The 25,612-nt window shown below is 41.5% G+C and overlaps 2 protein-coding genes across 2 annotated transcripts; both read left to right on the forward strand.

The window, feature by feature from the left end:
* The first annotated feature begins 1,960 nt into the window (after positions 1 to 1,960).
* LOC119731766 (general vesicular transport factor p115-like) lies at positions 1,961 to 13,937 on the forward strand. Its single transcript, XM_038205023.1, has 20 exons — positions 1,961 to 2,169; positions 3,372 to 3,458; positions 3,912 to 4,053; positions 4,842 to 4,963; positions 5,547 to 5,705; positions 6,081 to 6,286; positions 6,618 to 6,726; positions 7,213 to 7,353; positions 7,826 to 7,914; positions 8,008 to 8,162; positions 8,577 to 8,782; positions 9,172 to 9,285; positions 9,773 to 9,891; positions 10,583 to 10,764; positions 11,196 to 11,302; positions 11,465 to 11,603; positions 12,132 to 12,298; positions 12,518 to 12,712; positions 12,940 to 13,317; positions 13,644 to 13,937. The coding sequence occupies exons 1-20, from the start codon at positions 2,104 to 2,106 to the stop codon at positions 13,707 to 13,709; spliced, it is 2,949 nt and encodes a 982-aa protein (XP_038060951.1). The 5' UTR covers positions 1,961 to 2,103; the 3' UTR covers positions 13,710 to 13,937.
* Positions 13,938 to 18,135: 4,198 nt separating this feature from the next.
* On the forward strand, positions 18,136 to 25,302 carry LOC119731767 (monocarboxylate transporter 11-like). Its single transcript, XM_038205024.1, has 6 exons — positions 18,136 to 19,173; positions 21,434 to 21,541; positions 22,071 to 22,350; positions 22,857 to 23,000; positions 23,326 to 24,291; positions 25,016 to 25,302. Exons 3-6 carry the CDS (start codon positions 22,080 to 22,082, stop codon positions 25,171 to 25,173), a joined length of 1,539 nt encoding a protein of 512 aa, XP_038060952.1. The 5' UTR covers positions 18,136 to 19,173; positions 21,434 to 21,541; positions 22,071 to 22,079; the 3' UTR covers positions 25,174 to 25,302.
* The last annotated feature ends 310 nt before the right edge of the window (positions 25,303 to 25,612 follow it).

Here is a 25,612-nt window from a genome sequence, read left to right on the forward strand (position 1 = left end):
ATGTACATGTAGTTTATTTCAGTGAATATGCTTTTTGACATTTGTATGACAAATGCTTTGGTTTTTTTTGAAACCATGTCGGAGGTCATCATCTCTGTTTTATAAAGACCTTTTTGAAACTCCCTGTATATTGCAACCATCCCGTGTATATTAATTATGAATCAGATGTATTTTGTGAATTGGCTTTACGTCAATACTTTCTTAAATTAATGGATTTGATTATGCGGGAAGCAGAGCCGTTCTTTAATAATGGTTAAATAATTTTACTTTATTTTGAAATATGTCCATAGAAGGATTTTAATTTGAGAGGAAAACAAAATTGTTTCTCAGCACAGCTTGCATCTTTATCAAGAATTTGTTTGTAAACCTTGTTTGCATTACAGAATTTGATCAACAATGTGAACTTTAACCCTAATTCCTTAGAGTTTTTTTACTAAGTACTGGACCAAGTCCGCCAAAATCCATCACTGACCCTGCATGCTGCTTCTTTTAATGCTTTAAGACCAAATCCGCTGAACTTATCCACCATCGGGGAATGGATTTTGATGGATTTGGGAAGGTTAGGGTTAATATTGCTTTAATTTTTGTTGAGATTGTGTAGGAAGTATTGTTTTTATTGCCCTTTTTAAAAATCTAGATCAAAATTTTGTCTCCGAAGAGCGGCAATCAGTAATTTGTGATTTGTGTTAATTTAATATAATTATTTGTTTAGAAAATTGGTCATTGAATTTCACGAAAGTTGTCAAATTCACATTTCACATGTTCAACAAATGCTTTTTGCCCGCAAGGAATTGCCCACAAAATGTTGTTAAACTCAAAAAGCAGGTTTATACTTCACATAAATGCCAATGTGAAAACTTGCAAATATAAATTGCATTTCAAGTGAACAAAAAGTTTTTCCAATATTTCACGACAAAATTTCAATTGGTATTCATGTGAATTATGAACCGCCCATTATGAGAGACTTGTACATTTACACTGACATATTAAAACTTCAAAAGTGTTTTTGTAAGATTTGTACAGAAATTTGTGGAATAAAGTTTAACTCACTTGTTCACACCACAATCGTAATTTGTTGCAGTGGAAGAATTTTTGGATGTTGGCAGTTAAACGGAATAATAAGATTGAAGAATTGAAACTTTGAATTTTTTCGATTCAAAAGCAACTCCATTATAGAAGATCTGTCCAATTTTTTTGCTACCTCCCCCGGATTTGCATGATTTGTTTTGACATTTAGTGGAAAATGGGAGTGATGGGTTGTGAATTTTGCTTTGGATGTTTAATCTGTTAGAATTCTTGTTTGCAATTTTTTAAGCTAGCCAGGTTTTTCTTGAGACGGGGTGGGGAAGCAGTGGCATAGCCGTGGGGGGGGGGGGGGTGTCAGCCCCCCATGAAACCTTGTCGCCCCCCCCCCCCCCCGCCCACCGTCACCTCCCACTGAGATTTTGAGTTTCTAAAAAAATTATCATTGATCTACAGGACGCCCCCCCCCCATGAAATGTTCCAGCCCCCCCCCCCCCCCCCCCCAGCGCCCCCCCCCCCCCCCCCCCCCCCCGAAAAATTCCTGGCTACGCCACTGTGGGGAAGGCAAGGGCACGTAATAAGTGTCCCGATTTTTAAAAAAAAAAAAAATCTCCCAGTACTTAAACTTCTGGGCATTGATTATGGTTGTTTTTAAGCTGGGGGCGTGGTCACGTAAGTATTGTACAATTATACCAATTTTTCAACCCCTGCAGTTTACTGTTTGATTGGCAATGCAACTTTAGGGGAAATATGAGGCTCGTCTTGTTCTCCAAACAGCACATGTATTTCATTTAAAAATGAATTTTGAAAACTTTGTTCCCCCCCCCCCCCCGCCAATGAACAAAACACCAAGGAGGACTGGTGAAACATCTCTACACCGGGTTCACTCTTCGCTGGTCTCGCGACAATAATGCCGTAAAGTAGGCGTCTGTGCCGGGAACCACCAGGGAAACAAGGTCGGCTATCGTGAGCCACGTATCATTCCCATGCGTGTCTGCGTACACAGATGTCGACGCTGCACCACCGAAAAACCCTTCATTTTGTAAGCTGAGTTGACTGAAATACAGACTTTAGTTGAAAATGAGTTGGTTTAGGTCTGTTCTAGGGTCCGGTGAGACTTCGGCTCAACCAACTGGAGCTGAAACGGTGAGTATTGTGTTTTTTGCCGCTGTCTTTAAATGGAACTTGCCGCATAAATATGTGTGTAGGCACTGACTGTGTCACTTTATCACACTGAGTGTGACTGTGTCAACAGTCATGACTAGCTGTAGATTGTATTTAATTTTGTCATGATTGTGTAGCTGTAGAACACCAATGCATGTTTTGATTTCCCTCTAAAGAAGATCATCTGCAGCTATCCAAAAAGTAATGGACAAAGTTATTGCTGAAAAGCTTACTTGGTTTAGAGAGCCCATAGGCCCTAGATATTTATGCATGGCTGAGCAAAAACAACACAAGGTCCGGCCCAAGACCTTGACAAAGTGCATCCTACGAAATCAGTAACGCACTTTTGCCATGTATGATGTAACCTCAATCCTCCAAATTCCTCCACTTTGGCAAAGAGGATTTTGAAGGATTCAGGGCGGTTAGGGTTAAATAAAGCTGGAACTTAATTAATTGAAATGATTACAAAAGCATCGATTAACATTATGCCTAATCACGTCAATTTAATAATGAATTGTGAAAGTTGTTTTACTAGTATTTGGAACTAGGCCTACTTCCAGTACTGGTTTCGTACTTTTTCCTGTATATTCTTGGTAGTGGATATTTTGCCGGAGGTAATGACGGCAAACTAACGATTACTAAAGGTTTGCCGGCGGCAATCCATATCAACAGAGGGCGCTGTACTCTTTAAAATAGGGCTGAATTATAATATGTATTAAATTCCCACCAAAAGTTGTGTAGCACGTTTGGTGTAGTGGCTAAGCAAAGGCTCTAGTAAGCGGGATGACTCGCGTTCGATTCCGACCGCACCACATTTGTAAGGTTTTTTTTCTCATCCCCAAATAAATAAGAATATTCTTCTTTTATTATTTTAACATGTCTCAAACATTTTTTGCAGAGTATTACATTTTCTTTTTCAAATTTGTGGCTCTGGAGGATTTTTTTTAAAAGGGAAATAAAGTCCGAAATTATAAAATGGTCTGAATCCCATCTTGTGAATACGAGGTAACAACGATAATTTTGGCATGGAGCCAGACTAAAACTTGTCACCGGAGAATTTGTAAGTACAAAAAAACAGTAACTGCGCATGTTCAGTGCATATCCGGCAAACTAACGTTTACTAAAGGTTTGCCGTCTCCGGCAAAATATACACTGCCTATATTCTTTGTTTTTGATATTGCCAGATTGCACGTCTCTGTGACAGAGTTCAGTCTTCAACACTCCTTGATGACAGACGAGACGCTGTACGGGCACTGAAATCACTCTCGAAGGTACTGAAAATAATCTTGCAAATTGTGCATACTTCATACCTTCGTTTTAAACACTATTATTATAAACTGATTGCATTTTTCAGCCATCCATGCCATATTTGTGGGTCTATGCAATGAATTTTTCTTAGGAACACAATTTGTGCAATTTTCAAGTTTCTACTCCTTTTAAATATATGAAAACTATTTGACATCCCTTTTTTGGTTAATTTTATTGAAAAGTGCACTTCTTTAAACGTGTATATAAATGTCCATGCTTTTCCAGACAACTTGGGGCACTGTTGCTGTGATGTCATTTCAGGAAGACACTGTTCAGTTTAGGGGTTTTCTGTTCAAATTGTGAACCGAAAAATTTGCTCATTGAAAATATTTGTGAGAAAGGTTTGCTCATTGGCTTACTGTCGTGTATAAATATTTACAACCACAAAATATCAAATCTTTGTTGTTTTTGGCTAGAAATTCCGCCTGGAGGTTGGGACTCAATGCATGGATGTGCTGTTGGGCGTCTTGCAGACGGATAGGAGCGACTCGGAGATTGCCAGCTATGCAGTGGAGACCCTGCTGAACATCATCTGCCCGACCATGGATGAGGAAGATGGTAAAGGAAAAATATTGTCGATTGTCAAATTTGTCGGAATAATGCCTGTTTCAGAATGGCATGTATAATTATTATTTTTCTTAATTTATATTATCAAACTCTCGCGACCAAAAGGTCGAAGTGCAGTTCAATGTACAATGAGATAGTTTTAAAAAGTTTAAAAGTTATCACAGTAGTTGTTAAAAAAGCCTTAAAATATATGGACTACTTGTATTAGATATAAAAATTACACTAATGGTTTAAGAGCAATTTTATAAAGCAGAAAGACCAACCCCTCGAATATTCTAGCCCAGCTCTAATCCTCAATAAAAATTTTTTTTAAAGCTACCAGATAAAATTATAAGAAAGTGAGCATTGTGCCATAATGCATTGTGCCAAGATCTAGCCGGTAGCTTGTGTTGTCTATGCTTTGCCATGCATACATTTAGGCCTAGATTATACTTGAATCATCCGGAATGCTTCTGAAAATCATCCGCACTGCCTCAACGTAATAACAGTGATTGTTGGAGGATTTTGTAGGATTGAGGCAGTGGTCACCCCTCCAATGAACAAATTCAAGAAATAACCAATGATTCTTGAGGATTGAGGCTGTATCCAATTTTTACTTTGAAGTAGTTGGAGGATTTTACAGAGGCTGTATCCAATTTTTACTTTGAAGTAGTTGGAGGATTTTGCGGGATTGAGGTTGCATCCTCGCAAAAGTTCCCAGTGAAGTGTGAGTGGCGAGGAATTTCATAAAAGTTTGATCAATTTTTAATTATCTCTATTTCGTGTATGCGGTATTCCAGACGACTTTGAGCACATTGATGTGGAGGCAAGAGAGAAGGAGGTCAGACAGCTGAGCGAGCAGTTTGTTGACATCTTCCTCAAGAGCACTGAGAACATCACCCTCATGCTCGGTCTTCTGGAGGTAGGAAAATCCATCTTTGTATTTTTCTAAGGAACTAATGCACAGGAAATCACTAGCACATTCTCTGTACTCGACTTTTACAAGGCATCTAGCTCTATAATTAGTGGCTGGGCTGTACTTCCTCAGTCGTGCAACATCTTCCAAATGGATTGGATAATAAACGATCTGAGATGGATTAGTCATCTGTCGGTAATCCTAATGCTATTTGGTACCCCATAGTGATTCTGTTTCTCGTACAATTTTTTCTTTCTACACAAATTATAAACATAAGCATGCCACATTAACTCCACTCATTAATACGAAGTCATAAAGCTCGACACCAAAATTTAATAGTGGTAGCAAGTACATGTAATATGGCAGTTTGGCGGTGGCTGAATTGCAACATGTTTCAGTTTACAGAGATAACTGAGAGTATATAAACACCACGATTTACCAGAGCTGTTTCATATTGAGGTGCCATGGTGGTTCATGTATTATTCCTGATAGAGGAAGGGTTAAAAACATAATTGCATTGACAACAAACTTGTATCTAAATAGAACATTTTTTAAACATCAAATCCATTTTCAAAATATCTATTTTCAGGAGTATGAGTTCCGTATCCGCTGGCCAGCCATCCGTCTGATGACCGCTCTGATCAATCTACGGTCAAGCCAAGTCCAGCAGATCATTCTGGTCAGTCCCATGGGTGTCTCCAAGCTGATGGACCTGCTGTCCGACAGCCGGGAAGTCATCAGGAACGATGTAAGAAAAGGTTCACTTGATTTAAATTGGTTTGGTAATTTTTTAACTCCTACGGTGTCTGGAAAATCATACATGTATTAAAATTGGGGGGTTCAGGGTTGTTTCACCTGAGGAAATCGTCAGATTACAGTACAGATATTATTGAAGATGGTAGATATTAGTTGTAATGGAAGACTCCAAAACCATCTATCTACCAAACGGGTTAAAATATTGCATTCACATACATGTATGTATGTGCAATAATCTTCTAACGGCAAATTTGTTGCACCGTCCAAGACATGTCCAGAAAGCAATAGTAATCCTTTGATAGCAAATCAGGCCTTCCACTTTCATCTGAAGTATCCTCTAAGTCATCTTCGTCTTAATTTGTAAAAGGGCCTGCTGCTACTGACTGGTCTCACCAAGGGCAACGCCAACATCCAGAAGATCGTTGCCTTTGAGAACGCCTTTGACCTGCTCTTGAGGATCATCATGGAGGAAGGAGCTAGCGATGGCGGCATCGTGGTAGAGGATTGCCTGATGTTGCTGCTGAACCTCCTCAAGAAAAACAGCTCCAATCAGACCTTCTTTAAGGAGGGAAGGTAAGAACAAGACATGGTTTGGCTAGTTGAGCTGTATCCTAACGTCTTGATTCGGGACATTATTATGTATACTTGGTGACTCAGTCAGTCAGATACATTGGTCAGTCATTCAGTCCGTGACTCCGTTTATCAGTCAGAGGACAATCAGCTGGCCCTCTGGGTCTGTCTGAGAGCAACCTAGAGGCGAAAAATGCATAGCTGGTGTATTGACAGAGTCAGTGTGTAGTCACTCTCAGTTGTAACAAGCAAAGAATCAGTTTATGACACTTCAGGCTTAGATTTGGCCTGCCAGCCTAACTCATGCATACGTTTTTACCTTGTTTCACTGCAGTTTTGTTCAGCGTCTGTCTCCGTTCTTTGAACTCCAAACGCTGATTCCCCAAAACCCAGACGGCACGTGGTCGACACAGAAAGTCAAGAATGTCCATTACATGCTGCAGGTGAGAGACTCAATATTGGGATTATTCCTGCAAGACTATTTATGAGGTAAACATGGCATGTCAATATGGAAATAGGGCATCAGAACCTGGTAATAGAGTTCTACAGAAATATCAAACTAATGCAAATATATTTCTTGAATTGTCTGCAACTCTTTAGTTTTGTATTAACACTTAACAGAAAATCTGTAGGCCCAATTTCATGGCGCTGCTAAGCACAAAAATTTGTTAAGCAAGAAAAAAAGGATGGCTTGTAAAAGCAGGTTACCAGCCAAAACTCCATGTGATTTTCATGCTAAGCAAACAACAGTTGAATACTAACTACGAGCAATATACATCACATGGAGTTTTGGCTGGTAACCTGATTTTATAAGCCAGACTTTTTTTGTGCTAAGCAAATTTTTGTGCTTAGCAGTGCCGTGAAATTGGCCCCAGGTCACACACTTTCAGTATTTTAAATTTCGGGCCGATTTTCTTTCTTGCCATCAGGTCATAAGGAGCCTGGTTTCCCCCAACAATCCACAGCAAGCGACAAGCGCTTGCCAGAAGCTGATCCACTCCTGTGGTTTACTGAAGCAGCTGTGCAGTATCCTGATGGCTAGCGGGGTACCAGCCGATATCCTGACTGAGGTAATGAGAAGTTTGAGGCCGTGTCCAAAATGGGCCTTCAGAGCTACTACTATGCCTATTGTCAGCGCGTTCCCGCGTATTTTCAATGGGCGCAGACCTAGACCTAGCTCTAGACAGTTGATTCGGAGGCAGCCTAAGACAGCGTTGTTTGTTGAGGCTGTCACAAGTCTGTCACAAGTCAGGTTGGGGTAGCGGTTCTTCCCTCGCCATTTCTCCGCTGTGACCCGGGTTCCATTCCTGCCTGGGACAATATGTGGATTGGGTTTTCAGTCCCTACCTGATTCCATGGATTTTCCTTAGAATACATTTCTGGGGTTTTCTTCCCACATTGAAAACTGTAACTTCGTCACATTGTCTTCTCTTAACTGGGCCCCATGGGAGACCAGTGAATTCAACTGAATGGGCTACGCAGTTAAAATAAGAAATAAATAAATAATGCCATTTCACTCTTCCTTTTTACTCGTAATGACAGACCATCAACACGGTGTCAGAGGTCATCAGAGGTTGTAAGGTCAACCAGGATTTCTTTGCAGCTGTAAATGCCCCCTCCAGCCCCCCAAGGTAAGATTACTTTCCAGCGGTTAAAAACCAAGAGTTGAAAAACCAAGAGACAGTTCCCCCAACTGACAATAACTTGGAATTTCTACTTTTCAGGCCGGCTATAGTTGTCCTGTTGATGTCCATGGTGAATGAGAAGCAGCCGTTCGTCTTGCGCTGTGCTGTGCTCTACTGCTTCCAGTGCTTCTTGTGCAAGAATGAAGTGGGGCAGGAACAGATCATATCCACGTTACTCCCCGCCACAGCCGATGGTATGTGCCATTTAGGATACTTGATACCTTACCTTAGATGTTACACTTGTTTTCTAGGGTTGTAAAATGCAGGGTTTAAATCAATTGCATTCTTAGCTGTAGTATTTAAGTCTGTATCATAATTATTGGGAATCAATGAGGAAAACCCTATAAAAATTCATGAGATTTTGGAGAAATTTGCCGGATTCAGGAAGATAGAGGCCCGGGCTTCCTGAAAGATGAAGCACGGAGAATGCTAATTGGACTCTAGCACAATGTAAGATTCTGGAGGATTCCGGATTGGTCCTCATGAAAAGGCAAAAGAATCAGGGTTAATGAATCTATAAATTCTAACTGCAATTAATACAGTAACAATACGTACATTAAGTAATTCTTAACTGTATGGCATGGCATTCCATACCTCCTCAATCACAGTATCTGCGGTAACAGCGGGACAGCTCCTGTGTGGAGGTCTGTTCAGCCAGGACCCCTTGTCCAACTGGTGTGCCGCCATCGCCCTCTCTCATGCACTCAAAGACAACAACTCACAAAAGGAGCAACTACTGCGGGTGCAGCTTGCCACGGGGCTGGGACAGCCTCCGGTGTCACTGCTGCAGCAATGTGCGAACATACTGTCACAGGTAAGACTTATCTTGAGTGTGCTTATATAATGCTTAATGGAAGCTAAACAAAGTAGAGGCAACTAGGTGTATCGGGTGTAAACATCTGTGGGACCTTGTTGAATTGTGGGGGATCAGTTAGGGTTGTGATTCATGATCAGATGGCGAGTTTTTTTAATCCAGCTGCTGGCGATGTGCTGTATCCTCGGGCAAGCCACTTCATCCCCACTTGCCTCTCTCCACCCAGGAGTATGAATGGGTACCGGCATTAGTTGGGGAGTAACCTGCGATGGACTAGCATCCCGTCCAGGGGAATAGAAATATTTTCAGTTGTTTCATCATTTTCGTACTTAAATACTTTGTGAACGTTGTTGCCAATCGCCCTGCTGTTTTCGTTCTTTTGTTGACAGCCCACTGTCAGGTTCCAGACCAAGATTGGTCTGCTGATTCTGCTGAGTTCTTGGATGGCCGGATGCCAGCTGGCCGTCACTCACTTCCTTCTCAACCCTGCAAACGTTCCATTCGTATCCTTGAACCCAAGCTTGACATAAACTCAAGACCCAAGTAATGCTTTTGATTTTGCTTAAGCGTGCTGGAGAAATCAAATAGCAAGTTAGATTCGTCCAATACTGGTGGAAAAATAAAAAATTAACGATAAGCCAAAGTTGTAGGGTGCCTGGTGGCATCTGTACTTGAACTCATACTTTTGAAAAAATTACTGGACTCCAACAGCACAACGGTTCTGTATGCGTGCATATTCTTGTAGCACAAGCTGATGGTGCCCAATGCCCTCATCTTTGCTCACTTGAATTTTGTGGCATTTGCTTGCTGCACTGTTTATCACTTGTGCTTGGGGCTTAAATTTTGGTGCGTGTGAAATTTTGTTTGCCATAAAGTGTCCTTCCAGGGCCAAAGACGCTCTTGCCGAAAGGTCGACAGCACCCAAAACAGTTCTCCCACAGCCTGTACTTAGCCTATCATTCTGAAGATCCTTGACCGAGTTCACATCAGCTGACAGCCCAAGTTGCCGAGCACACGGATGAGGATGAGTTGCTGGGCCAGGGCCTCTGCGCGTTCCTGCTGGGCATCTGTGTTCATTTCAACGACAACTCCAATGAAAGCTTCACAAAGTGAGTACTCCTCCCCACCTGAATATTTTTTGAGCTTATGCGCTGGCCACTTTCCTAACAAAGGGCTATAACCTAACCTCTCCAGAGGTGGACACCTGCTGAAAATCCACTTTTCTATCAGCATACACCAGACTTGGGTTAAACATGAGGTAGAGAAACAATTTGGAGTCAAAAATATCTGACAAAGTGAGGTGCAGACGTAAAGTACCTGAAGAGGTTTTCTACCTACAGATGTCGACAGTCATGTGTCCACAGACTTTAAATAATGAACAATTATTTGTGGTATCTGTTCATACTTTGGCTTTAAATCAATTCCATTTTGAAATTCTGGTGATGGTTCAGGTAGATATTACTGGGACGCTTTCATGCCTGAATGCCCATCACACATCAGCTTTGTATAGCTCTGAACACGTCACTAAAGAAGAGTTTATTGTGAGAAATACCACAACAAGTTTTTGAGCGTCCCATTATGGTGGAAAGCCAACCCAGTAATCACAACAAATGGGCAACTCCGAGCGGTCTCTTTTTTGTTTGTTTACACTTTGCTTGAATTTTGGTTCGGTTATGTCCACGCCATTCACGTGTGAAAAATAGCGCATGTGCGTTGGGTCCTTCAATGGCCTTGTGAATATCGCCCTCTACCGTTCCCGCACGGACTCCATAACACTGACCACTATTCGATATGGACCAGGGAGAGCATGAAGCAGCTGATAGTAAAGCGAGTCGGCCTGGAGTCCTTCGTAGAGAAGCTGGACCTGGTTTCCAAGCACGAGCTGTACACCTTGGCTGCCCAGAAACCCCAGCTTAGGTTCCCCTCCCCGGACGTCATGATGCTGGACTATGAATTCACCGCACTCTTCAAACAGCTGGAAGGTAGGTCTGCATGGGCAGAGAAAATTAAGTAGGAGTACGAGACGAATTTGGCAAACAAAATTAGGAGCCCTTTTTGAGGCGGAACTGCATTCGAGCACACGCCTCGCGCGTTTTTGAAGACGCGGTGCATGCGCAGTTTGGTAACCCTGTTGGTCAAAGGCGCCCGGAGTGCGCGAGCGCGACTCACGCGAGCCTGGTGCTACCTCAGAAATGGCTTCTAATTTAGGTCGCCAAATTAGTATACAAGTGCTACAACTTGTGAACATCTGCAGGAATTAGATTTTGGTGTTATATGTCAAATATTTTTGTATGAGTAAGAATTCAGATAATGAAGTACAAGAAGGAGTACTTTAATGACAAATTTGTGTAATTACACAGTGTTTCTTGTCAGAGAATGTAAGACTTTATCTCATTTTGTCCCCGAATTCAAGGCGTGTTGATGAAAGCTGTATCGGACAAGGATGACGTTGAGACCAAGAAAACCATTGAAGACCACGACAGCATTGTGACCCAGTACAAAGAAATCATAAGAGATCAGGTACTGTGTCAAAGGAAGAAGAACCGAGTATAAACACGAATGTTTTCATTTTCGACATATCAAGATTGTTTAAGTCATTACTCTGAAAAATGGTATTCATAAAAAGTGGTGTCCTTCTGTCCTCGCAACTTATTCTATTGGATTGGCTGTCCATCAAAACAGGATATAGAACTTGGAGAACTGAAGACAAAGCACTCAAAGCTTGAGAAGGAATACAAGAAGTCAGATGTACTCCTAGGGGAGCAAGCACAACAGATTCAACAGCTCAAGGACCAGTACGCCCTCATCAAAGCACAACATGGTAAATTCACCTCGGACATTGTTCTTCACAGTTTTAACTACAAACTTAAACGGTTCCATTAAAAACCTGGATTGTTCATGAGATGTTACAGAATCTAATCTTATTTTATTTGATTGAAATGCTTTCTGGTAATTAAATCAAGAGTTCCTCAAAGGGGCTTAAGCTTTGTAGGTCAGAAGCATGAAGAAACATTATGAAGATAATATTAAGAATAATAATAATACCGGAGTCTTATATAGCGCACGTATATCTACCAACAATTAGGTACTCAAGGCGCTGGTAATTATGTCTATTTTCTAAAGACGGGTAAGTGAAGTTTATGAGAAATGCAAGACCCATTATGTAGCACCTTTATGTATGCGGCACATATTGCAGCTACTGTCAGATACACTGGGACAAACCAAAGGGAATACAGCACGGACAGAAAGCTCACATGATAGCCTGGGTGGATACAAACCTTGTCGCAGAGGTAGAAGGCGAGGAAAGAAGCACTGCACCTGCCTAACTCTCACCATCTTCGTCAAACAGGTGCACAATCAGGCCAGGGTGATGTCAACAACTCTGACTCCACGAGTCTTGCTGCTGCTGATAATGGGAGGATAGCTCAGCTTGAAGCAGAGATCTCGGCCCTGAGGGAAGAGAACACGACACTCGGTACACAGGTCCAAGAGAAAAACGCCAGGATAGAAAAATTAGTATGTACATGTATATGTAATTTTGTTTGCAAGAGGAAAAAGCAATTTTAAAAGCTGACAGGATCATTTGCAATTATATGAAAACCGACCTTAGCATAGATAGAAATGATAACAAACACCTTGTGAAGTTATTTCATAATGTTGTCAAGAAGAAACCTAATTCAGACAAATCATTCAGACGTAGTCACTACAAGCCTGATTTTCCTTTTCTCTTCACAGACAAATGATTTGACGATATCTGATGCCAAAGCTGTACTATCTTCGAGCGACATGGAGAATGCATCCTCGGACGAGCTGAGGACACGCATGGAAGAGATGCAAAAGGAAAATGAGAAACTGAGGATGGCATTGGCGGATGCGACCGCTGAATCTGAGGCACAAAGCAGAAAGGTAGACGAACTTTCAGAAAAAGAAGTAAGTCGAAATTTAAGTGTATCAAATTAATATAAACTTAGTTCAACAGCTCTCTATGTATACTGTAAGACCAGCTTATAATTTGTTTGCTTGTATAGATGTTTAAACCTGGTTCTCTTTAGTGTCTTTAAATACCACACTCGAATGCTATCTTTTTTTGCTGTCAACCTGACAAAATCAAAGGCGGTGATAACATATTTAAGAATGATGCATCTTTATTTTCACAGAGGAATTCAAAGGATGTCTGTAACAGACAGAAGAGTGACCTGGAATCGAGACTTGCACAATCGGAATCGAACAGTGCTTCAGTTTCTGCTGAGAATGAGCATCTAAAATCCACCAACCAAACTCTAGAAGCCAAACTCTTAGAAGCTCAGAACTCCCCACAAAGCGGTGGCAGCGGTGACACGGAGGCCATCAACCAACTTAAGGAGGCCATCAACCAGCTTGAGCAAGACAAGAGAGCCCTTGAACAGGAATGTGACTCATTAACAGAGAACCTGGAAGGTGTTAAGAAGGAAATGGAAGACCTCTTGGTGCTTCTGACGGACACTGATGCAAAGAAAGACCACTACAAGGAGAAACTGAAAGAACTTGGCCAAACAGTAAGTGGAAATTGCATTCACAAACTACCCCAGTAGTACAGTTATACACTGATCTTAATAACGAGAACAATGGCTCTGAGGGCCATGCTCAACAGTCGTTCACCACTTAAATAACTATAAGCACTACAGTATTAAAGTATTAATAAGCAATTTCTGACTTATTCATGCTTGCCTTTTTACTTTTTAAAAGTGTGCATGTTGCTCAACCATTGCACTAAAACGTAGCAAACTTAGTAAAATCACGAACATGTAGGCCTACTGATAGAGGTTCACTTGGACCCTTCTGACACCTAGAAAATTACTGATTTTTTCCTTTACTTTTAAAGATCTCTGATGATGAACTAGGTGAGGAAGGTGAAGACTGGGAAGAGGATGATGAAGAAAACAGCTGAGTTGCTATGGAAACCAAGGATGTTTAAATTTTTTATGCAAATTCTGAAAATAATCGAAATTGGGATAAACCTTTATATATTTTGAGAGGGTCTTTGTACGCTGTAATATTTTTGCTCGGTTGCCAAATAGCATAGTTGGGTGGTTGTAGAAAAAACTGCGTGGCATTTTCACAATTTTTTTTTCAAACTCCTGAACAAATTTAAGGATTGAACTTAAAATCCACATAAAATCTCTCTTATGCCGTTTGCCTTTTAAATCTGGTATATGGAATATAGTAAATGTGGGACATTTTCTTCAAATGTGCATCAATATTTCTTAGACGGTATTATAAAGCAAAGTTCAAGCATATTGCTCATAATTTTAACAAGTGAATTTTGGATTGTGCAAGAAAATGTGTTGTACTAAAATCTACAATGACAAGAAGTAAACATCTTACAGTGTATGTTTTTGTTGCGAGAAAATTATTTTTTTTGTTAGGGGTTGCATCATTGTTTGATTTTGTTAATTGTGTAGGGATCGTGAATGTTTTAAACCAATTGTTTCAATTTAATCAGTGGTTACCAACGAGATTGTAAATTAATTTTATGTTCAGAGATTATCTTACGTTCATTTTCTTTTTTTTAGATTTGTTCTCTGTAATTAATGTACATTGTCTTGCCATTGTGTCAATGCCAATTGGTATGAACATCTTAATTTGGAATTTAAAAAAGATGTTAGTTACAAAAATGTATGTTCTAAATTGTAAAAGGCAGATGTTTTACAACGTAGCATAAACCGTCTTCGATCTTTCATGGTAGGAAAACAAAATTCATACCAGTGATTTGATGCAATAAAACAAGTGACCCAGAAATCCCATCAAAATGTTTTCAGTGCGATTTTGATTTGTTGTTTTTTTAATTTACCGGTAGCTTTTTAAATCGTGACTGACATTGGAAAAGTACGAAAGTATTAACTGTCAATAACTGTTCTTTTCGCAATAGGCCTACTTTGTTTTTCATAAATACAGGAGATGACACCGTTATTTACTTGTTTGATTCGGAATAATGTCAAAAATTAAGCCAAATTGTCTACCTTATTGTATTTGATAACCCCGCATCGAAAAGAGACATCTTATCAACGTATTTGTGCAATCACAAGCTACCTGTAGCCTGCGGACACGTGCTGAATTGGTTAACCTGTTAAAAGTGCATAGCGCCCTCTATTGAAATTATAAGTGATGGAGGGGAGGATAAGAGCCCATGAGTGCCTTTGAAAATAAATGCGGGATCTGTTACGACGAATTGTACAACGTAATTGTTAATCACGTCTTGTGGGATTTTATCGGTCGCGAAGATAAATATCAAAATTCGGGCCGGAGTCCTGCTTCATAGGTATAAATGTGTGTTCGACAAATTAATAGAATGGGGAATGCGTAGCCTACTTAAAATTGCTATGGAAAAAAAATTGAAAATTCAAATGCGGATGGTCCCTGATTACTTCATAGGCCTACACGTCATGTTCCCATCCCGTCTTTTGTCAGTAAAGACATACAATTATGCATTTATTATTTTTGGCCCCGTTTTATGTGTCCCACCCCCTAGATCCGCTACTGGATATAGGCTTGTTCGATGGTCTTCCATTATTTCCAGACCCCAGATTTCAGACAGCAGCCATCCCCTCGTACATAATGCTTCCTTAAGACTATAGCACTATATCTATCACGATATGTGAAAGGGAAGGGCCATTGTTTAGTACAATATGCATACATTTTTGTAATAGACTACCACAATTATGGAAAGGCTTGTCTCCAATAGATGAACTGTCCTGCATTTCGGAATGTTGGGTGAAATAATTATATACCCTACATTTTGGGCCGTTGTTGAAATAAAAGTGGTGCATGGCCTGCGTGTAAGAAATCCCCTGAAGAGTTGCGAATTCTTAGACCATGTTTAGACAGAAGATGAGATCACATCCGCTAATGGGAAGATGGCTCCGGGTGCCGGGTGGGGCTACACATTTTGTAACATGTCAGGTAGCATCACCTCCTGCCTGTATAAATGTTTTCTGAAGCTGTGACTTTTACTTGGCTTCTGCGCCAAAAAACGAATGTGGGCCAACAACGGCGGGTGCGAACAGATACGTACTGCAGTCTGCATGTATTGAAAACAGGGGCGGTGTATCTTTCAGGAAACGGGAGGGGGGCGGGATGAGTGCGTTTCTGTTGACGTATTATTCTCGTATAAGCAACACAAACAATGTATAGCAATTCCCCAATTATTGAATTGCATGTTGATACCACCGGCCGGGTATATTTTGAAATAAAATATAATAAATACTTTATTTGTGTACCTTTGCTCGTAAAACAAAATTTATCGTGGACAAACCTGAGAACTGCAAAGAATCCTTAATGCAGTAATTTCTATGGATCTAGCGAAAATACAAATGTACATAAGTATCGATAGTTGCCTGCACGTACGTAGGCCTTCTTGTGTGCCGGTGACCCAGATATGCGAATTTAGGTGCGTCAGCTAAATTTTCGTTCCGTGTCCCTGTCATGAGACTCATGTCATTCAGATCATGCGTCCTTGCTCTAAGTTCAGTGATGACAACTGCAGTACGTGACTTTAGTTTGCCAAGACGGACTTGGAGACGAAGCCGAAACCTTTAAGGGACTCGGTGATCTTGCACTTACACGATATAAACAGTCGAGGTAAGTATAAGCCTAGGCCTAGCTAAAGCAGAGTTGTAGATGTTTGACGTATTCTAATTTATTTATTAGAGGCGTGATTACTTTGCAAATTGTTGACCTTCAGCTTACCGCTGCTTGACTTTACGGTCGATCATAAAACCTTTAATTCTTTATTGTTGGGCAGTGGCAGACGTCTCTTATTTGTGCAAGTACAATTCATATACCCCGTAAAACTAGTACCATCCTGTGTCGAAAAAAAATGGAATTAAAAAGGACTTATAAAGGCAGTTGGGCCAAAATAAGTCAAAAGCTGTACCCTCATTTTTTTAAATCTGCTCTGCAACTTAATATGAAATGTTTAAAAAAACACTCAAGCTCGCTCTGGAACCATTAGATACCGGTACATTGAGATTCTCACCGCAGAATTCTTTTTAGATTATACATGCATTTTCTTTTATTTTTTCAGTGTATTTTTTGGGTCTCGTCTGAACCGTTGTTCAGGAAAGGTCACATACCAAGGTCTAAGGTCAGCTGAGGTCAAGTTGTAAAATAGGCCGAGCACTGGTAAAATTGGTCTCATTTGAAATGTTGAAGTCTAATAATAGTTATTGGAACCAAACTTGGGTCATAGATGCAACATATGGCAACCTTCATATGATAATGTGTTAATGTCACATACCAAGGTCAAAGGTCATCTGAGGGTTCAGTTGTAAAATAGGCTGAAAATGTAAAATTGTTCTATTTGAAAGTTGAAGTCCGATTGGAACCAAACTTGGGTCAAAGATACAACATGCCAACTTTCATGCCGATTACTCTTTAAAGATAATTGCGAAAACAGGCGAGACGCATGATAACCATCTTGTTTAGTGTGAACTTCAATTGCGGAACTAAACTTCTCTGTTGGACCCGGTGTCACGGTCTCACTTCTCCGGCGTGCTAGCTTCTCCGAAAGGGAAATTTCGCTTCAACACGCATGCACAAAATTGCGCAGTGGTGTACATTTTTTGTCAACTTTATTTGTGTGCTGAGTTCTTCGGGGTTGTACTGGTGCACGTAATATCATAGGATATTTGTATGCATGGTTACAGGGTACCAGTCGATTCCAGAATTTTCGTGGCGCGCACAACTCCCAATAACCAAAAAAGACTTGAAATGCACATTTATTTGAGCAACGCATGGTTGCAAAAATAGACAAAATGGACCACGAACGAGCTGCAAGGAGCACGGACCAAGGAGTAATATTCCTCCATGAACACACACACACATGCATGACGCTGGGAACACAAATCAGAATGCTTGAAAGACCATGGAGAAATTTCTCCATGGAAAGACCATGGGGGAAGTGTTACATAACACATTCTTGGATGTCCCTCACTACAGTGTTATTAATAGGCTTGGTAATACAGCCCAAGGAAAAGTAGGCACAGCGGACACATGAGCATGAATCGTGCTAATGTAACGTGCACTGTAACGTGCTCAACTGTCCGCGGAAACAATCCGGAGAAGCTAGCACGCCGGAGAAGTGAGACCGCGACACCGGGACCAAATGTTCAGTCGCATTAACATTTATTTCGCAGCCAGTTAGTCTAGAAAGGAAATTTGTGACTAATAAATGGGACATCAGTTAGGTCTTTTGGACTGAGGTTCACTGTACTTCACAGTTTACAAGAATTCAAACTGTAGTATGACGTGTCAAATCTTCTATACTTATTCGCTTTATATAGTTTATACCTGGAATATTAGGCTGGGATTCACTTAGTGTTTTTCCTGGTATATTAAGGAATAACAATTATTGTGTTATGCAAAAAAACAAAAACAAATGCTTAATCTTTAAACATCAAGCTATTGTGCATAATTAACGGACCAGAAACGTGATTTACCAGCAATCAACATCCGGACCGGGAATTTCAACCCAACCATGACTTCAATTTCTGAATGAAATTCCCAAAACAAGATTTTGAACAAACAAAGAAGCAAGTAAACAAATACATATCCGGTTGAAATTTCAGCTCACTTTACGACATTCACAAATGTAACTCGACAAGAAGACATCAAAGTTGCAGCGTCACTCAAATAATCTTAATTTATTCTTTTTTTCTATTTGAATTATTGGGCCTGGCGTAAACTAGTTATGTCAGACGTGCTGCGGTTCCTGTCATTTGAGGTCTGAGAGCAGGTTTTGGAACATCACTGGAGTCGGGAAATCGATCGTTAAATCCAACGATGCACAGGCATCTATAAGAGACATTAACTTGTATCTTGTCCTTGCTTCAGACACTCTCCGGAGAGCATGACACAAGATCTGTTCACGAGGTAGAAAACAGTTGGACAACTTTTAAAAGTGTCAGTAAAATTGATGCTTCACATTCGATCGCACTCTTGTGCAAATAGATTAATAATTGAATCTCAAATTTGAAAGAGAACCTCAAAGTTGGTAGGACCTTTGAAATTTCTTTGCCATGTGTCAAATGTGCAAAGAAATTGACCCGTCACGCTTTGACCCATCCGCCTCACGGGAAAGCGAGCTGAAATCACGATACGCCCCTGAACGGCGAAACGGCATAATTTGAATACAATCAACCCTGAAAACTGAACCCTTTGTCATGGATATTTTGTTTGCGACAGATGCAACGGTGCGTATTGTTTTATCTCATTGGACATCAGTGATCGGTACAGGTGTACGATATAAAGGGCAACCAGCGAGCCTGACCACAACTGGGTACAGCTGTGCGGGGTTCAGTTGTGAGTTACTGCGAACGGAAGAACTGCATCGAACAAAATCAGCTGGTTTGACGGTAAGCACTGTCTTGTTACCCGATCTGAACATTTACAGGTTTTTTTTTTCTTTTTCAAATATCTGCTATGTTCCAGCCTCGGCCAGCTGCAGGCTCTGGCGGGGGTTAGTCGGACCTTAACGTATGACTGGAACACCGAATGCAGTAATTTTACCAGGCCAAATTTTAGAGTTTTTTCACTGGTTCTGTGAACATTTCAAGGCTTCTGTAATCATATGCTGGTTTTTTTCGGACCATAGTCTCATAGACGAAGCCGGGATTTAGGAAATGTAGCCATTATTTTATAAGGTTTATCTAATATTAATAATTTATGCACTAATAGTTACACGAAAATAGTGCATGTGAATTCACGGTGAAATATGTCCCCTTGAATCCTAATAGGCCTACAATGTGTATATGTTTTTCCTCGATCGGTGGTGTATAGGCTATAATTACCGGCCGCGTCGAAAAGAAACTTAAACAGCTGTATTAATCAAAGGATATTGTGCAATACGTACTTTTGGACTTTGTAGTGGTTCGAGTTAAAAGTAGTTCGTGTCGAGTGAACAAAAACGGTTCGCCGAACTTCAACGTCAGGAGCCGCCGGGGTTCCATTGTGTTGGATATCACAATTGTTCTTGCCTATAAATGCAGATAAGGTAGTAGTTTATCAAGTGAGTTGGCAGAGTTGGCATTGTTCACGTTCAGACGCATTATGTAATGCTCAAATGGTGCCGCCATTATATTGGGTTGTGAATTTGTGCACGACACGTGTCACTGAGTGTACATTGTACGGGTTACTATTGTTCTAGGCAGAGATATAATGATTGCCGGCTAAGCCTACGTCGATTAAATCAAACGTTTTCAGGCTGTCGGTTTATCTCATATCAAGGTTCTCTGACATGTGCACTTGAGGGTTGTTAAAATCTAAAAAGTCCCACCTTTAACAAAACTGAACGCTAGCGTTCTTTTCCCGAGAAATTTCATGGAATTAGAACGAACTTTGGACCAAAATCCAAAAAGTCCCATCTTCGCGATTCTAACCATATTTACGAATGCTGCTTTTTTTCTGAGAAATTTCGTGGAGTTTGGACGGATTTGGACGAAGGCTAAGCCGTTCTATTTTGCAAGTTTGTGGCTGGAGTCATTTGTATTTGCTGGGCTTAATTTCGTGGCTGATCTAGTGCGTACCGTTACTAGCGAAAAATCCCTCCGTGCCTCCACTGCAGTAAGCGTATTTCACGGGTTTATTAACAAGGAATTTTGTAATCTCGTAATGAAGGGTTCTGTTTTATGATACAGCCGGGTTAGCACAGAATTTTCTGTTAACGATGTTACCATAAAATGGTGATGATCGTAAGCACGGATCCGTTTTTTTTAGGCATTCTGTGCCTACAGAGCCATGAAATTGGGCCCCGTTTGGATGAGCGCGCATAATGAGCTATATGTTCGATCGAACTGGAATCTTTCGCTGCCATACGTTAAATACATGTACATAATACACATCATGATTGAGAGAGAAACATCAATCAAAGCGGGTGGAAAACTGTTCAGCGTAAAGTTCACAGTGAGGCATAGGCCCTAACCTCACTGTATTTGCAGAGAAGCTATAAACAGGTGTAATTTGCTGGTACCACGTCCAGTCCTGAAAAGGACTACACCACTGCATGATAATAATCAGCGTATCACTGTGTTCAAACAGACCTCCGCTGGGTAATAAACGTTGATCTATGAGGGCCAGTGTTTCCTGATAATAGAATCGAAACTAATGAGTGTGATTCTTGACATGATGCATCGCTTAAATTTAGGGCTGGTTCATTTCTAATACATTGAATTGAATCCCCGTATTCATCAGTGCTTTATGACGGCCCGGTTCCAAACCTAATCCGGTGACCAGATATTTAGAAGCAATTTTATGGACCGTGTCGATGTCAAACTCGTGTGCATGCTGCACGCGTTCTTAAGGCCGCGCGCGCATTTTGGTATTCCTATTGGTAGAAGGAGCCGGGAGTGCGTGTATATCTGAACGCGACTCGCGCGAGCCTTGCGCCATCGCAGAAAATCGCTGGCGCCGGCTTTTTCTGTACCATTCATCAACAAATCCCTACACTACATCCGATACCTCTTGTTTATTGACTATACCCTCCACATGCATGTATTGCCCCTTATTTCCTCCCCCGCAACGCCCAGAACAAAAATAACGACCAACTTAACACAGTGCTGCACTACTGTCCTCTAGTTGGAATGGTCGATGATTGTCTTTTTTTTTCTTTCTTCTCAGAATCTCTGAATGATTATTCTTCTGGACATCATGCCAGGCGAACCTTAACACAACGATAATCAGAGTTGGCATGCGAGACATAGAAGTACCAGTCACCAAGCAGTGAGGGTAAGGAGTTTACGAGTATTTTTGCTAGGATGTTGACAAGTGGTTAAATATTTAAGAAGAAAATGATTTCCTCATGCTGCTTAGTTTTATATGTTAGGCCCTATACATGTCTAAGACGACCTTGAACATATCATGTTGAATAATTTCGTAATTTAACTCCTGGTTACTGGGGGGGGGGGGGGGAGGAACACAGCCAAGAAAGGCTTGTGCATGCATCCAATTAGATACTCTTGTGGTGCAAGTTTTAAATAAAATAAAATTATTTCCTGTTGTGAAATATGCTGAAATTTCTGTATTCCCATGATCATCTGTTTGACGCATGAAAAGATCATGATCAGTTATACCATTTCACATTAAATTTGTACAAGCTACATTTTCTGTTTTGCTGGAAAATCCTGTACATGGCATACGCAAGTGAATACCGAAGTGACTTTTTACAAAATCAGCAGCAACAAGTTCAGCAGGTTTTATAATACAAATTCCGACGTCCACAACGAATGTATCAGTTTTCAAATGTATCCGTTTTCAGCTGCACATAATGTGTCACACTTCAACGATGGCAGAGGATACTCCACGGGAAAACGATCCGAAGAACCGGGACCCCTGCAGGGGGCGTGGCTGTGGCCAGCTTAGGATCACTCGATGGGGGCGTGTGGTCGTCGTGGCATCGTTCCTGACGTTCCTGCTCCACAATGGTGTCTTGGGCACCTTTGGTGCGTTCATACCGCTCCTCTTAAAGGAATTCCAGCAGGGCTCTGGGCAGCTAGGATGGGTGGTCAGCTCCGGGATCGCTGTGGAGAATTTTGCAGGTGGGTAACGTGTCATTTTTGTTAACCTTCATGTTAAGGTTGGTACATTAGCCAATGCTTTCTACCCGACGGTCAGTATGAAATTAAGTTAAATGCAAGTAGGTTCTTAAATTTGTTGTAGGCAGTATTGTGACCAACATTGGGCAGGAACTTGAGAAACAAATGCCCACTAGCTTGCAGGTCTGTCTCACATTTAATTGGCCCAAAAGAAATGAGCTAATCATCAATCTGATGCTTGCGTCTCTTGATGCACAAGGAAAAGATGTCCAACCTGTAAAAGTTATTCTTTATTTTCATCAGAGCCTCAGAGCCTTTTTAACAAATTACATACAGTTTTGGTATAATGATGCATGTATATAGATCGCAAGAGCAAATTGAACATAGGCCTATATCGAACATCAATCTTGAGATCAATCAGTAATAAGCTATTACCCCCAAAATGGGTAAAACAGAGGTTTAACGTGCGAACTTAATTGGACGCCCTTTTGTGCCTTATTGCTTCACAGGACCGGTGGGAAACATGGTCGCGAGGAGGATCGGTTGTCGCCGAGCTGTCATGCTTGGAGGCGCCCTTCTAGCTTGTGGGACTGCCACAGCATCTTTAGCCACCTCTGTCTACCATTTGTTTGTCTGCCTAGGGCTAATAGCAGGTACACCAGTTTACTATTTAAAAAAAACTTCACTTTTAAATTTCTGTTAAAACTCAAGTCACTCTTCAATTTCTGGTGATGTAAAAATTACCTAGTGAATGTGATTATCTCATCTTGACGTTCAACCCTTTTGGCTGTTCCCTGTAAGGTCCAAGATCTGAATGGAGAACAGTTGCGGAGGAAGTTTAAGTCTTTGAGTGGGGCTACCTAAGAGAATCCAGCAGTAAATATTCAATCCACAGTGTGATCTTGGTAGTAAATCGAACATGGTGAGTTGACTTGTGATGTCTTGTGACCAGAGTTGTGATTTTTCTTTCGATTCTAGGTCTTGGTGGGTCGATTATCCACGTAGCGATCGTGATTGCGGTTGGGCAGTTCTACAGTAGGCATTACACCGTGGCCAACGGTATCGCGTATGCAGGGCCTGGCGCTGGTGTTTTTGTCTTCCCACCACTTATTGAATACTTGAATGAAACTTACGGCTGGAGGGGAAGCCTAGTCATAGAAGCCGCCATCGTGTCTAATGTCATGGTGATGGGGGCGCTCTTCCGACCCGCTGCCTGGTTCAAATCGCGCAGGTCAAGTGTCGTCAGAGATGATGAAGTAAGAAGACAGTTGGATTATGAGCCTCTTGCTACCGGCCAGATGCAGAGTGGCATTAGAGATGGTAGCTATGAGGACGATGGGTCATCTGATAGTGGCATCTCAGAGCTTTCTTTAGAAACTAAAGGTTCTAGGAGAAGCTCAACCATCCAACCACCTGGGAGTGAGAGAGACTTCAGTTCCAAGTCTTCAACCAAGACAACCAAGACGTACCGTCGGAAATCAATACTTACCCAGACCAACACACCAGCCATGCTTGCCATGTGTGTGGCCTGTGTGTTCCACACCGCCGGCTACTCGGGAATCTCCGTTCATCTCGTTAACCAGGCTGTGTCATCTGGTATGACGATCCAGCAAGCTTCACTGTTACTCTCCTGCATTGGTATCGGTAGTCTGGTAGGCAGGCTATCCCACGGCTGGTTCCTGACTCGCAAGTACATCACACCATCGTGGATGTACACCCTGTCATTGTTGGTCTCAGTTGTTGCCACAGCAATGCTTCCCCTAACAACCACTTTTGGAGGGAAGATTGTCTTAGCTACAGCCGCTGGATTTTGCAGCGGTGTTTACTTCTCGTTAGTTGCTGTCATTCTACGAGAACTTGTTGGTATTCTGTACCTCGGAGTTGCCTTCGGAGCGTCTCTGTTCTGTTCAGGCCTCGGGACATTGCTAGGAGGTTACGTTATTGGTAAGTCGGAAGAAGTTGGGATGTGTGTGTTTTTGCTTACTGTCCTCTCACTGACTGAGTCACTGAGTGATGAGTCGCTGAGTATCAACAGTACCCCGAAACTGAGGCTCCAGCTTGACAAATCCTCTTGTTTAATTCGCAGCAGCAGCTCCGCAAAGAAAAGAAGCTCACTAGAGTCAGAGGACAAAATGAGGGGGGGGGGACTTTAGATGAACACTCTAAAACTTTAGATATTTCCCTACATGCTTTTCCTGTTACTCTCTCTCGTATGCAGCGCTGAATCAAATGTCAGGGTCCATGTTTGACAGCCGCAGTGTTGCTTCTTTAACTTTAAGCACTTGCCAAATTGGTTCGTGTAATGTAGTGAGCTTGTCACTGGCACATGGATAATAATTGTTGCTTGGATACTTGCTTGGTTTAATGTGTCTCAGTACTTCACATGAGGTTCTGTGCTTATCAAAGGGCTACAGTACTGTTCTAGGGTGTAATCTAGGGTGTAAGTACGACAATACTCCACTATGGAGGGATTTACTCACTGGAAGAAGAAGAAGAAGAAGAATCTAACCTTATTTGGGGCCTTTTAGTATACATTATTCATTTGGTAAGTTGGGGTTCATGCATTCCAGTATGGATGAGGTAATGTCTGGTTCTTGTGTGTGTGGTTTCAGGGTGCCTAATACATAGCTATCATGCAAGGATACTACAGTTCGTGTTTTGATTACAGGCGTTCTGAAGGACGTGACGGGAAGCTACTGCATACCGTACTACCTGGTTAGTGTCTTCTTTGCCGTGGCTGCAAGCTTCTCTCTTCCACGGCCAGTCATCCAGTGGTACCGTGCACGAAATAAACGCCGCCAAGAACCCAGGCCAACTCCTGTGTGACAGCGTTCTAGAACACCTACCACATGTAGAACGTTCCTTGTATAGGGCTCGTTCAGCGACGGCCATCTCTGTAGGAGAACTGCAACTGCGTATTTTACGCAATCAAGCACGCATTGCGCAGTGTTGAAAATGTTCCAAACACGCGCGCTTGTTGCTCGAAGTGTGTTCCAAATACGACGCAGCCGATGCGCGTTATGCAAGTTGACACTCAAAATGCCGATGCAGGTGGCCACGTGTGGATGGTCTGTAGGAAATGACGTCATTTGAACGAGCCCTATAGAGGAACACGAGGCTATTCTAGAAGGAGTACAGACGAGGTCACTGATCAGGGAACACTGCGGATTCCCTGCATACTGTCCTACCAAAAGTGGTATCGAAACTCCACACCATCATGCAGCTGTGTTTGTTGCCAGACCTGTATCCAATGAAATAATATTGT

Source organism: Patiria miniata, unplaced genomic scaffold, assembly GCF_015706575.1.
Source record: "Patiria miniata isolate m_02_andy unplaced genomic scaffold, ASM1570657v1 HiC_scaffold_24, whole genome shotgun sequence".
Classification (NCBI taxonomy): Eukaryota; Metazoa; Echinodermata; class Asteroidea; order Valvatida; family Asterinidae; genus Patiria; species Patiria miniata.